The following is a 13694-nucleotide window of genomic DNA, read 5'->3' as shown; positions in this document are numbered from 1 at the left end:
TTGTGCTTGTACAACACCTTGTCTGACATGAACTCCAATCTCACTTGGAACATCTTGTTCCTGTGATAGTACAAGCTGTGAATTACATATGCACATGCATTTGATTTTCTTAAAACAGGGTGCGACTGGACCAGCAGGGCCCCCAGGTCCAAGAGGCTTGCCAGGAAATGTGGTATGTATGCACTGGTGTATTTGTTTTCCCATCTGTGCCCTGATTTCTGTATTTAATATGTTTAGATTTCCCTTCCATGGGGTGTCTTATAAGGTTCAAAAGGCTGTGTTTCATTACACTTCTTTATGGTTGAATTGAAAGATGTAGTGGCACCTGGGAATGGTGTTTCCATTAAACATATTTTCATATTCATTTGTAACAAGAGGGAGGCATGGAGCTGCTTCACTCCTCATCAAATTGTCAAAAACATTTTTTGCTGCCAGCTCTTCAAGAGAAAAATTGCGATGTTTATTGTCTATCTGGTTTTGTTTCCTTTGCCTCGTTTCCATTTGTCCTTTCCTTTTGAAAACATGACTTCTTGATATAAAGATTGCATAGTAAGCTCCTATTCTGTGTTAAGAAAGCATGTAAGTATTAGATCCTACAATCAGAGCCTTGAAGTCAGTAGAGCATCCTCCTTACCTCAGTACATGTTCATCACCATTATTAAATTGTGCATGATAGAGCTTTTCTTGTCTGCATAGAAATCTTTAGGCTTACTCTACTCCCTGCTCCACCAGTGTAATTTTCTATTTAGAGCCTGGGATTTCTCTGAGTTTACACTGGAGTAAGTGAAAAACAGCACTTAGACCCCAAGATAAATGCATTCAAGCAAAATAGTTTAGCACAGAAGGCTCTTTAAGGCAGAGTTTGTCAGCTGGGAAATCCGAGAAATCTTAAATTGCCTTTCTACTAATTGTTAAGCCACATTTCCTTCAATTGTATTGATACGGTGATTTCATTTCAAACTGGAAGGTGATATCCAAAATGAAGACCTTGGTCTATCTCATATTCTTTTAAGCTAAATTCTCTACTAGTAATACCAATATATTACCTATAAAATCTAATAGAGTTGTAACTGATTTTTACTGGTGCATAAAAGAAAATAATTATACATCCACACATAGAAGAAGTCAATCCAACCTTATGGTGCCACAACATCTCGTATTTTAAAATGGAGTTATACACCATAGCTTACACATGCTTTGGTGAGTTGGGAAGCTACACTATTTGATTCGAAGCTCATCTATAATCATCTATTTTATATATATATATATATATACGGAGCTCATCTAATCATCTCTATTTTGACAAGGAATCCTTTGGGATCTGCCAAGACATGAAAAGGGTCAAAAACTGAAACAAAGGGTAAAACAAACAGCTACGTTTTCAAGTTTGTGGCTTTGAAGAGCATTAGCCATAAAGAAATGTAGACTTTGTTTTCTGAGGCTTTTGGCTTCTTTGACACAGAGGTGATGATTTGGGGGTTGTTGGTAATGGATTAAGAACTACTGGGGATTTCACAGAATGAAACAGTTATTGGTAGAAGGAGAATGCACAAATCCGGGATTAGCTCAATTTCTGCTTCTGCTGTTCAGCTCTTTTTTATATTGAAAAAATAACTCCTTTAAGCACTTGGTACACAGCTCTTCTGTGGTTTTCTGGATTGTCTGATTCTCTGGATTCTCTAGTTGTCTGTACTGGAAAGTGTAAAACTGATACTAATCCTTGAGATAGACTGTACTGAATACACTGGTCTATCCATTTTCTTTAGGATCAAATATTGCCTAAAAAGAAAGTTTTAATCCTTAAAGTTCTTTTCTCTTCAGGGAGTGCATGGAGACCCTGGACTACCAGGAAAGGAGGGAGAAAAAGGGGAAAAGGTGAGTTTGTTCTTTCATTGATTTGTTTATTTTCTTCTTGGCAATTTTAAGTAACCTGGTACGGAAACAACTGGAACTGGGAAATTATTTCGTAGGTTCATGGACTACTAAGACACATGGGCTCACTAGGTCATCTCATCTGACCTCCTCTATTACAAATGCTAAAAGGACTTCACCCTGTTGCAGCTTTATAATTTATCTAATAAAACCACTGAGATACAACTGGGTATGGTGAAGTCACTGCTACCCATTTAACGCAGTGATGATCTTCTTGTGTCCTCACCACCTGACAAGAGTGGGGATTTGGTGTTTTAAGTACTCTCTGAGATGCATGTTTACTACTGTAAATCTAAAGCTGGAAGAAAAACTTAATTTTGTTGTTTAGGAAGTTGAGATCTCTGCTTTCCTGATAAACTTATATAATTGGGCCATTAGTTCAGCTTTCCAGTGCACCCTTGCTGCTTTGCATGTCTGCTTTGCCCAGCTGTTATGTCCTATCTTACAGCTAGGCAATGAGCTCTCTCTGAGGACAAGGGCTTGTAATATACTACTGCTTTGCACAGTGCCCATCATGCCAAAGTCCCAATCTTTGTTTGCTATAGTAGGAATGATTAATCAGAAATATGGTACCATATATGTAGGATACAGGATTTAAAATGAGGATGAATTACAATCTATTCAGTCAAATTCTATTCCAGATTACTGAGATCCATCCCAGCACCATGTATGAATCGAGGGCTCCCTCATCTATTTGGTTCCCAAAACATTTTGAAACGTTGTTTTATTTTTTTTAAGGAAAATTACAAATATCTTGAGATTCCTGTAGGAAAAGGCTTCCCAAAAAGAAGATACCTTGTGATTCCAAGAGAAATTCAGATGATAAGTCTAGAAGAAAATGCATATCTTATAGTCACAATGAAAGATCTGAGACAGGAATAGTCTTTAGTGTGTGATTAACAGGTTTGTTGGATTGTCTTCTACAGGGTGACCCAGGAAAAGATGGAAAAGTGGGATTACCAGGGCCTGCTGGTGAGCCAGGGCCTGCTGGAGAGCCAGGTTTGCCTGGCAAGGGTAAAGATGGAGAACGGGTAAGTATAGCTAGCGAGCTCTGGGCTCAAGTAGTTCAGTATGGGCTAGACAAACACAGCTTCTGCAGTGAAATGGTGGACTTCGGTAAAGAATTAGGTTAAGATCTCACAGATACTTACAGGCCATCTATCTGAAGACGTGAGAGGTCTTGTCATGCAAAATGCTGCAGATACCAGTGCTGTATCCAAAAAGGCAAAGAGAACAGAAGCTGTATTTCTGAACATTATACCCTCTTCACTGTGTCATGTTGGCCATCTCCACATGGAGACCTCCATGAGGAGTAACAATCGAATGTCCTTGTGACCGATAAAAAAATGCCTAGATTGTTGAAAGTTCCCTAAAAGCATTTAATTCTAGTAAAGTAAAGTTAGTAGATTATTTAATTTGCTCACAAGTTATCCATAGAATATTACCAGGATGGTGTGGAGCAAGGAGGGTGGTGGTGGGGTTGCTGCCTTGACTCTCGCAAAGGCTCCTGTCTTTGGCTGTGCAATGATGCTTCTTTGGTTTTGGTTCTGTCACTTTAGGGGGAAAGAGGCCCACCAGGCTTGCCAGGACCTTTTGGGCATAAGGTGAGAAAGTTTGGACTTTATTGTTCATTGCAGATTGCTTCCCTTCATTGCTGAAACTGAAGAAGAAGTTGTGGTGAAAAATATGGTCTGTTTTTCACCAGAAAATAGAAGTTGTGAAACTTGCACTCAAAAACTACTTAGGACATTCCTTTCTTTATTATTCCAATAGCTCTGTAAATGCAAATACTAAGATATGAATTAACTGTTGTGTTCACTTTCCACATTTAAAATTTCTTTAAGCGTTATGCAAATTCAACACAGACTAAATGCTAAATGCTGCACACTTTTTCAGGGAAATTGTGACTGGGGACCTTTAATCCATGCAACAAGAGAGACATTGCGAAGCTAAAGATGAACTACTCTTGAGACTACCTGTCAACTCATCAAAGAGTACTCCTCCATAGCATTTATTTCTTTCACCTCTCTCAAAGGGAAATTAATTGTTTTCCATTGAGACTGAATAGTCTTGGTTTGCCTTCCTATACTGTAGCTAAGGCAGACTAGCGTGTTGATTAAGTTAATGTCTGCAATGGAAAATGAAGTTTATTCCTTTACAAGTGCACAGCAAATAGAGAAAGGAGTAAAACAGCAAAAACATTTGCTTGTGGAAGCATCTGGATTTTACATGAGTAAAATCACATATATGAGAAATTCTTTTTGAAATGGCTGTGTACTGATCTGGATTGGAAGAAGAATAGGGTATTGAAACTGATTTTGTAAATGATAGAGGTGGGAATACAGCAGTATGAAGCTGGATCGATATAGATCCAGTATTTTTTAAATACTCAAACTGCTATGAAACATTTTATTTTGATTTTGTTGCATTCTGTATAAATGAATTGTGCTCTGTTGAATATACCTTGGGCAGTTCAGAACATAGACACGATAGAGTCAGAAGTAACATAAAAATCTGAAAAAAACCACTGTTGGAAATCTAATGAAATACTCTGTTCAATATCAACACAAGATGGTAGGGATCTTAATTGTGCATGGAAAAACGCTATTGAACTTTTTGTATTGAAATCATTTTCTTGAACAAAATAACAGATAAGGGATCTGCAGTAGTGTTTGAACTAAACAGAATACATTTTCTCTCACTGTCCTTACAGTATTGGTTCTTTGTAATATAAGATTAGTTTAAGAAGGAAAGAAAGGAAATAAAGTAGGAGATATTGCAGACTAAATTCGGGGTGGGCAGAATCCATGGGTAACCATTTTTCTATCAAGCTTCTATATAGCTGGAAATAGTGTAATAATAAATAACATAAATAAGACTCATTGTTATAAGTCTACTGCCAACGTGAGACTGACTCTCACAACCGCAATACAATCCATAAAAATCTTATTTGATATTTCTCCCTATAACAAGAAAAGAGAACGGACATTAAATTTAAGTACTGTATCTGAATTCTTGCTTAACCCTCTCTCTACAATGCCCATTAAATAGCGCCAAGTAGTTGTCTGTGCTCTGCAGGTTTTAATATAGAAAATTTAGTTTTCTGGAAGGGAGATCTCTCCAATTGTAGCATAGTCCCCTCGAGAGAGTGGTAGAAATGCTTTAAAAATTATTAATATTCTGCTGTGAATAGGCCTATGTTGGTAAAGGAAAATATTAAGATGTAACACATCTTTAATTCTGTCTTCCCTGGATAAATAATCTGTATTTAGCAATGTTTGCAGTTTAGCTGTCTACCGTAAAAATGCAGAGAAAGAAAAGCACGCTGTGGTGCTTAGTGTTTGCCCAAGCCAAGGAGAGTGCCTAATACCCTGCAGGCAATTGCAAATGTAAAACTCCGTAAAAGCAGATGCACTGTTCAACAAAAATCTGAGGTTCTCAATTTACTGCAGTGTATCGGCCGCTGTAGCATACAGGAATACTGCTGGAAATCGGATGCTGTGCACCAAAATAAATTAAAATACTTGTATAAGCTGCATTCCTGCTCAGTTATGTGATGTGGCATGTGCTGACATGGTGCGAGTGCTCACGGAGGTGGGCTGGTGCCCCTCGCAAGGAGGGAGGCACATCTCTTGGCATGACATTACAGAAAATGTTCTGTATCTCTGTCCTGACACAACCTGATCCCATTCCTTGGTAGGCAGGATCAGGTCAGGATGTAACAGTGCTATGTTCTTTTGTAAAACCGTCTTGCATTTTGACGCGTTTTCTCAGCAGTGCACAAAACCTGTAACTTCTCCTTTCATTTCAGGGTGAGAGGGGAGCTCCTGGCCTCCCTGGACAGCCAGGAGACAGAGGTGTGCCAGGAATCGGACTGGCTGGACCCCCTGTAAGTAGCAGGTGCTGCTGCAGCCTGTGACAAGACAAAAAAAACTAACTCATTGCCACCTGGAGAATGGGTTCTCTGTGCTCTTCTCTGGCCAAGAGCCGATGCAGCATTTTATCCCCTGAAGATGCAAAACTGCAAAGTAGCCCAGAGGCTGCAATCCCTGGCTCAGATGTCTGTTGTGAGGGCTCTTGATGCATTCAGTTTTAGTTGAAAGAGAAAGGCAGAAAAGTGCTATCAGGATGAACGATATCGCTGCCTGTTACTTGTGACTTTTCCGCAGCATCTTGACACGCTGGCTCTGGATGTGAGCCAACATCTGTACTGAGCCAGCAGAACTGGTTTAAGGGGGAGATGTAACCGTCCTGTCACCCCATTAGGAGGGATGAATGTGGCAGATATGTCCACATCTGACAGGGAAATACAAAATCAGGTTAGTTAAACTGCTGTGGTATAAGAGAGCCATCATCCCCGTAATTCCCCACAAAGATTTAGTTATACACCTCATCCAGCTCTGCCCTCACCTCCTGTTGTTGATGAGGTTCTACCATCATCAGTAGGCCATGAGATGTACCTGGGACTGGCCTCAGAAAATCTGGATTTTCATCTCATAGGGATGAAAACCCAGACTTTCATCAATCCAGTACTTGACACGTATGACTCCTCTGGAGATCAGGGGAATTTGGGAGTGCTCTGACTCTCTAGCCTCCGTGCTCAGTCCTCCAGCTATGCACTGAATGCACAAGTAAAATGTGTGTAGAAGGAACCAAACTTTATTCGTAGCTGCAATTGCTAGAGGATGTCAGAGACCTTGCTTCCTTTCACAGGCCCTTGAATGTGCCATGATACTGTACCAATCATCACAGCCAACATTTTCATGCTCTGGTTATCTAGACAGAAGTTTCCAAGTTAGCACATGAAATAGCCTTGAAATGAGAAGTCATGTTGCTGAAAGATACTGGTAGATAAATTTTCTGGGATGTATCTCCATTTAATATTATATTTTACCATGCTGAATACTATTTATGGTAAAGTAGTCTGTGTCAGTCATGTAAGACACCGAGAACATGTCATGGCCTTCATGGTCCTCAGCAATGTTATCAATGACTGAAGATTCTCTGGGTGTTATTTGTTACAATTTATATACGAAACTGTGATGTTCTTGAGTATTTTAAGGTTCAGTCATTAATATTAAAATTAAATTAGCAAGTGAACATCTGGCATGTTTGGAAGTCACTAAGCTGTGGCTAGTTTTTAATTACCGGTTTCTAGATTCAGTACAGGGTTAGGTGAGCTCACTTCTACACCCTGATGTACACAAGATACCAAAGTCATTCCTCATTGGGATGTTAGCATCCACATCCATGAACACAAATGACTAAGAACTTGACTCTAGATACAGACATCACTTCTCACACACTAGAGGATTACTTTTTACTATGTCATCATTGTTTGACCACAGTCAGGATGAGTAGGTGATGCTGGTACATACCCAAATATTCCTGATTGACTTCTTTTTATTTATTTTATCTGCTTCACTAAATATATATATATATATATATATATATATATTTAATCACCATTATGGTGATTTCCTTCATTGTAGGTTTATCATATCCCCAGCTCCAGTGCAAAGATTCAGAATTTGAAAAGCTCTGTATAACCTTGAATCCATCAGGCTTGCACAAAGACTGAGTCCTGCTAAAAAATAGAATAATCTCAGTGGAGCTGCTTCAGTGCATATTTATACACTGAATAAAGGTGTCAGCCTATACCCTTTTTAGCAATGTGACCAAACTGTGTGTATAATGTTTTCAGCTTCTAAGAGCCAGCAACTCTTTTTAATTGGCGTCCTCACCCTGTTTCCTCCTGTCCCCTTAACCTCTCTCTTGGACTTTGCAACCTGCATAAAAGGTATACAAAGATGAGATGAGGGCTATTTTTTTTTTTTTGCTTTTTTTTTTTTTTAATTTGTCTACTGAAGTATTATGTTACTATTTGCATAACACCGAGCCCTAAAATGAGTATTATGTGTGATCTTTCCAGCTGAACCATAAACAGAAGAAGTGACTGTATGGAGAAATGGAGTGCATTCACGTGCTCGTGTTCTAGCTCCGTAATGGAAACACGATGCATAAAGTAGCAGGGAGTTGCTCATGCTCTGCCTTTCCCTCTTCCTATTACCATGGGTTCAGCATGAAGTATTTAGCCTGTGCTTTAGCAGACCATTAAGGCACCTCGCACGGAGAACTGTTAGAGGATTAGCGAATTAATGTGCCTGAAATAGAAACCAAAGGGAGAGGAGCAATAGTGTGAGCCAATTTATTCAAACACAGCACTAGAAACGTGAGGTCAAGCCTTGTTTGGGACGCATTTGGAATGGCAGATTGACCCATCCCTGTTGGATATGGGTACCGCATCACTACAGTGGTGTTCCTATAGGACTGGATACCTTCTAATGGGCTCACTGTACTATGCACCTAGGTAAGTTGCATCTCCAAACAAATAGCACATGCAAGTCCACTAGACTCCCTGCTTTGACCTCATTTAAAGAGCACACAGGTCCCATGGGATGTTATTCCTTGTTTTAGAAGTAGCTGAACACAGTGGCTTTCGGGACCCAGGAGAGGTTGTCCTGTCCCAGGCCAGCAGACACAAGGCTGCTGCGATTCTGTGCCTGTGGCTCCAGCTAGAAGCAAGTCTGAGCCCACATTGCTGATGGGCACATACATACACAGTGTCCGTGAACACACAAACGCTGACAAACAGGCCAGTGCAGACAGACTGATGCCTTTATCAACACCCACGTATGCCTAAACAACTCTCTCAGAAACATGAAGAAGCATGTCTCGATCCTGCATCTGCTCTCTGGCTGATCAGGCTGGAAGGCCACCGTTAGGACATACACGCAAAACGTGGGTCTCTCCAGCAGCTGGTCTCGGACACCCAGTCCACCCAGTGCCCAGGCCCTGCACCCCAGCCTCCTCCAGCTGCTTACACCCAAACCTGTGAGCCCCTTGGGTTCACAGCCCCTCAGTCCAGCTGCTGGGACCTACGCCTTTCCTATTCACCAACTAATCTGACTTGAAGCTCAACAAGATTCAGGCCCACAGGCTCAAATTTGTGAGCTCACCCATTCGGAAGAGTGTTACAAATTGGATTTAATGACGATACAGGGCAGACTCTGGTGTTGAAGTGGAGGGCTCAGTCAGACAAGAGACATGTTAACATACAGCTGGCCCCTTTAGTCCCTTTTTCTGTCTTTTCTCAACCACTTTCTCTCCCATGGTCCACCTCAATTTCTCCCTTACTGTGCCTTTGATCCTCCCCCATGAACATCCCACTGAGAGTATTGCACACAACCACCGTGTCTGTCTGAGCAGCCTGTCAGACTTGCTCCTTTTTTTTTGCTTTTCATTTTCTCCTTATTCTTATCTCTGTGCTTCAGGACCCACCCTGACCAGCCAAGAGATGTTAATTTTAAGCTCTGCTAGTGTTCTGAATGCCGTATCTTCTCTGTTTGCAGGGCCCCGTTGGACCCCCAGGAGACAAAGGGTCATTGGTACAGTATGTCTTTCTAACTACACCCAGATTTTATGGGAGGGGGCAAACAAATGAACTGTGTTAGAATCATTGATTTCATAAAGACATGATTAATTTATTGCTTTGTTTTGGCCAAGAAAAGTAGGGTCACGTATTGGCTAGCTAAAGGGGACTTCACATGTGCAGTACCATCACCTGTCTGCTCTAGTGGGTTGTGAGACCATGAGTTATCTAGACTATTGATCTAGTGACAGCTTTTCCTTACCTGTCAGTATAGTCCCACAGATGGAAAGAACGAGTCACTTGAAAACTAAGTTGAAAACTACCTTCACGAAGAAAATGTATTTCAAGGCACATAATTCAAGGCACACTGCTATGAGATATAACCAAGGCCTCAAAGGTTTAAATAAAGCATTTTAAAGCATTTTCCTTGCTTAAGTCTTACAGAAAACTGTACCTTTAAGTATTCACCAAACATACCTAGTTCCTCAACATATGGTTTATAAGGATGTAATCCATTGGCATGTAGCCAATAGCTGTGTGCTGTGGTTTCATTCACTGGCATTAATTTCCAGTGCTATAGCCAATCCTGGTGTATACCCGTTTGACACTGAGGAGCTGGACCTTCTTTTCTCCTCTGCAGTCCCATGATCAATCATATTTTTTCCCTGTTCATAAACTTGCCTGCCTATAAAGAGTCATTATTACCTTTCCAGTCAAGGTATGTGAGGCTTGACTTCAGCGATGCCCATAAAGCTCCATGAGGCACAGAAATGACTGTTACTGTGATAGTTCAATGTGGGATCAGTTTGTTGTTGGTGTTTTTGTTTTTTTTTCTTAATCTCTCTTGGATTGGTTTAACTGATAGTTTTTTGTTGTTGTTTGTTTGTTTGTTTTTCCTAATAACTACTGGGTTGAGAATTTCTTTTTCCTAATAACTACTGGGTTGAGAATTTCTTTTCTTCACTTAAGTAACACCTGATAAATACTGCTCACGTTAGTAGATTTTTCTGTTCTCTCCCTGCCAGGGTCCCCGTGGTGTACCCGGTATCCCTGGACCACAGGGGCCTCCTGGCCAGGATGTAAGTAAAATAAAAGTGTAAGTGCTCAAGAAATTCGTCAGTGCTTGAATCTAATTTCCCTAAAAGTTGTGCACATACTCAACCACAGTCACCGAGTGTTACCAGGATGGTCCAAGGGAGATGGTTTGAGAAATGAGGCTCTTATGTTTTAGGATTTCAGGGGAAAAAATTAGGCTGAGTAACCTTTCAAGGAAAGTGGTGGACTTTTCTGAACTATTATTTTAAAATGACACCAGAGAACCAAGTTGGCAGCATACACTGGGGAATGATCCTACCCTGGAAAAGGACGATAGTTGAGCTCTCTAGAGACTTCTTGGAAGCCTCTGAGGTAGGTAACCTGTAATATTTCTATAAATGTAGGGCCACAGCCATTAAAAAAGATTTTTATGAGCTCATTTTGCTGCTGCCACTGAGCTTGAGAGATGATACTTTAACCTTCTCTTAGTGTGTTTTCCTCACTGCTGCCATCTCCATGGTTGAGTCATGGTGCTGAGGGATAGAAAGAAATATGGCAGACTCCCAGCTGGGAAGCTGAGCCCTCTTGCTGCCTGCCTCTGACCACCCCTCTAGCTCTCTGCCTTGTCTCAGATGTTTGAATTTTTTAACCAAGAGGTTTTAAACAGGAGATGCAATAGATGGGTTTATTACAACTGTGCATGAGGAGAGTGCCAGAGCCAACTTTTCTGAATCTCTTTCTGGCTCTGCTTGGATCAGCACTGACTGGTCAGCTCTTGGAGAGGCAGTACTACAGTCTTTAAGTATCTCCTTTTTCCAGCAGAAAATTACCCAAGCAGAAACATTCCTTATGGTACTTATAAAGCACATCCACTATTACACTAACTGTTTTAATTGCACTCAATACGTCTTTTAGGAGCTCTCTGTATTCTGCATGATCACCTGTTAAGCAATTTTACCTGTGTTTCAGCATGTGTAAATGTAACTACAGTGCACATTCCGACATTTCTTCGTATAACAGCAGGGGTATCTAGCTTGACAAGATCATGAATTTCCAGTTTCTTTATCTCCACTTTCATTTGTGACTAGTACAAAGGATTTCTGGTACTGCTTTAGCACATTTCTATATCAATGTAGCATTCCTGTGTTCTTTGAAGCATACCCATTTTTGTATCCTCTTGTTTTTATACAGTATGTCATCAGTTAGAAAAGCTCTGATTTGAATTGCTAATATAAACTTGCCATGTAATTCCCAAGCCATTCAGAGGCAACAGCATTAATGACTTGTCTCAATGTCTCATCTTTTGCTGTGGTCCTTGCAAATGTATTCCATGTTGGTTTTTTTTTTTCTGAGACTGAATAAATCTAAATCTTCTACATCACATTTACATACACTAGGCTATTCTCTGCCTTATTTTGCCAGCTGCAGAATCATCAGCTTTTGGAATTGTGCCTGCTATAGGTTGCTGTTTACTCTGGTGCTGTAAAATCTGATTCACAGTTGTATTTTGGGAAGTGAAAAAGTAAATACTTCCTTTGCAGTAGCTGTGACCAGAATTATCTCCAATAGGAAAAGGTGTTTTTTGTTTGTTTGTTTGTTTGTTGTTGTTTTTTTCACATAACTACATCCTAGCGTCTTTCTAGTGCCCTAACAGCATGTGCCATATTTTTTACAATAGCACTGCCCAAGGTTATCTTTTGAAACGTCTGTTGGCAACTTGATCAAATATCAAGAGTTCTCAGGACAGTATGTTGCTTTATTAAAACTTAGGTTTGAAAATCCTTGCCCACGTTTACAGTTATAATTTTGCTTTGTTCTGCTACTCTTAGCATAAGGCTTGGTGTTTATTTGTATGAACTATTCTCCAGAGTCCACTATGTCCATAAATCCCTCCACAGTTTCTTATTCTGGGACAAAGCAGGAACAGACGGATCTGCTGCTTTATTTTTCCATGGCATCTTTGGCCCATATACATTGCTTCCTTCTCTCTAAAATTACCTTTTTTTTTTTTTTTTTTTATATGCCTAATTTCATTCCTTGAGTTACTTCAAATATTAATTTTACTTGCTTTTGAAAAAAAAGCACATTTTAAACTGGCAGTATTCCTATATCAACCATTAAAAAAAGGTAGCCTTAAGTACCTTCTTCAGAGAAATTGGCCAGATTTGTCTCATGCTCTGAGAACTGCAGAAAATAATTGTACACGTTTATCTGGAAGCATCCACTCTCCTCTGCCTGTCTGCTGGGAGAGAAAATGTTTCCATCCAACTTACGTACTTAGCCCCTTTAGATTAAAATACAGTCTGAATGACAAATTCTCTTGTCCTACTATTAACAGTGACGACACCTGTTTAATGGGGTCTTACTGTATTTTGATTATGATAATTTTAATTAACATAAACATTGAATTAATCACTTTTTAATTATGTTAATTATTACTGATAACTACATTCCAATATTACTGGGAAGCTAATCTTCCCCTGCATTTATTTTTGTAATTACAAAAACTTTGTGTATGCATACATTATTGCCATCGGATCTGACAAGCAGAGTTTTCTGGTCTGGGGTTGGTTTTCCCATACGGTTAGAAGGCCATTGTTCCAAGGAATTCTTGTGTTTGGTTTAGAGTTCATGAACCCCAAATCAAAGTACATTTATTAACCCCTCTTTAGTCTTTTTATTCATAGAAATTAGAACACTTTTAAGTTATTGCATTTTATGCTTAATTTTCTATCTTGAAATAGTACTTCCTCACCATAAGCCTTCAATTTTACTGTTGTGTGTGGCTGGCTTCCTTATAATTTTTCTCTTTCTTATATTTTCACACACATCATTTACCCAAGCATCATTTTTCAGTGTGTCATTTACACAGCTTCCACCCATTCTCAGTTTGGGCCCATTTGTGTGTGTCAGATTTTGCAGGCCAGTCGAGTACTCTGGATCCTGTGCATCACACCTCCTTGTTGCTGACTGCTTTCTCCTGCACTACTACGCTGCGCCACTGGTATTTGTTATTCTAATCTGTGTCAGCCACTGTTGGATGTAAACTCCTGAAACTGGTTGAACTCTGTGAGCATTCCAAATAGTGGTGTTCCTTTGAGTCTGTGTGTTCTCATATCCCATCATCAGTTCTGTTTTTCAGTGCCATGCATTTTTTGGGGGGCAGACTCTTTAGAGTCCCTTTCTTCTCTTCTCTTTCTCTTTTCCAGTTTCCATCCCTGATAGTCAGCTTGTTAGCTGCAATTATACTCCATGCCTTCCTTCTACCATTTTCTGTCACCTCTGAGTGATGTTT

At 40.0% G+C, this 13694-nt stretch overlaps 1 protein-coding gene across 2 annotated transcripts in view; it reads left to right on the top strand.

The window, feature by feature from the left end:
• COL22A1 (collagen type XXII alpha 1 chain) overlaps positions 1-13694 on the top strand; it is a 233608-nt gene that overhangs the window by 184870 nt on the left and 35044 nt on the right. For both annotated transcript variants that reach the window (XM_066990776.1, XM_066990778.1), the window contains 7 exons: positions 119-172; positions 1822-1875; positions 2859-2963; positions 3492-3536; positions 5744-5821; positions 9345-9380; positions 10390-10443. In XM_066990776.1, coding sequence (XP_066846877.1) covers positions 119-172; positions 1822-1875; positions 2859-2963; positions 3492-3536; positions 5744-5821; positions 9345-9380; positions 10390-10443 — 426 coding nt within the window. The remainder of the gene's footprint in view (positions 1-118; positions 173-1821; positions 1876-2858; positions 2964-3491; positions 3537-5743; positions 5822-9344; positions 9381-10389; positions 10444-13694) is intronic.

The sequence above is a fragment of the Anser cygnoides genome, chromosome 2 (genome assembly GCF_040182565.1).
Source record: "Anser cygnoides isolate HZ-2024a breed goose chromosome 2, Taihu_goose_T2T_genome, whole genome shotgun sequence".
NCBI lineage: Eukaryota > Metazoa > Chordata > Aves > Anseriformes > Anatidae > Anser > Anser cygnoides.
The sequence above is the reverse complement of the archived record's forward strand: the minus strand, read 5'-3'. Positions and strand labels throughout refer to the sequence as shown.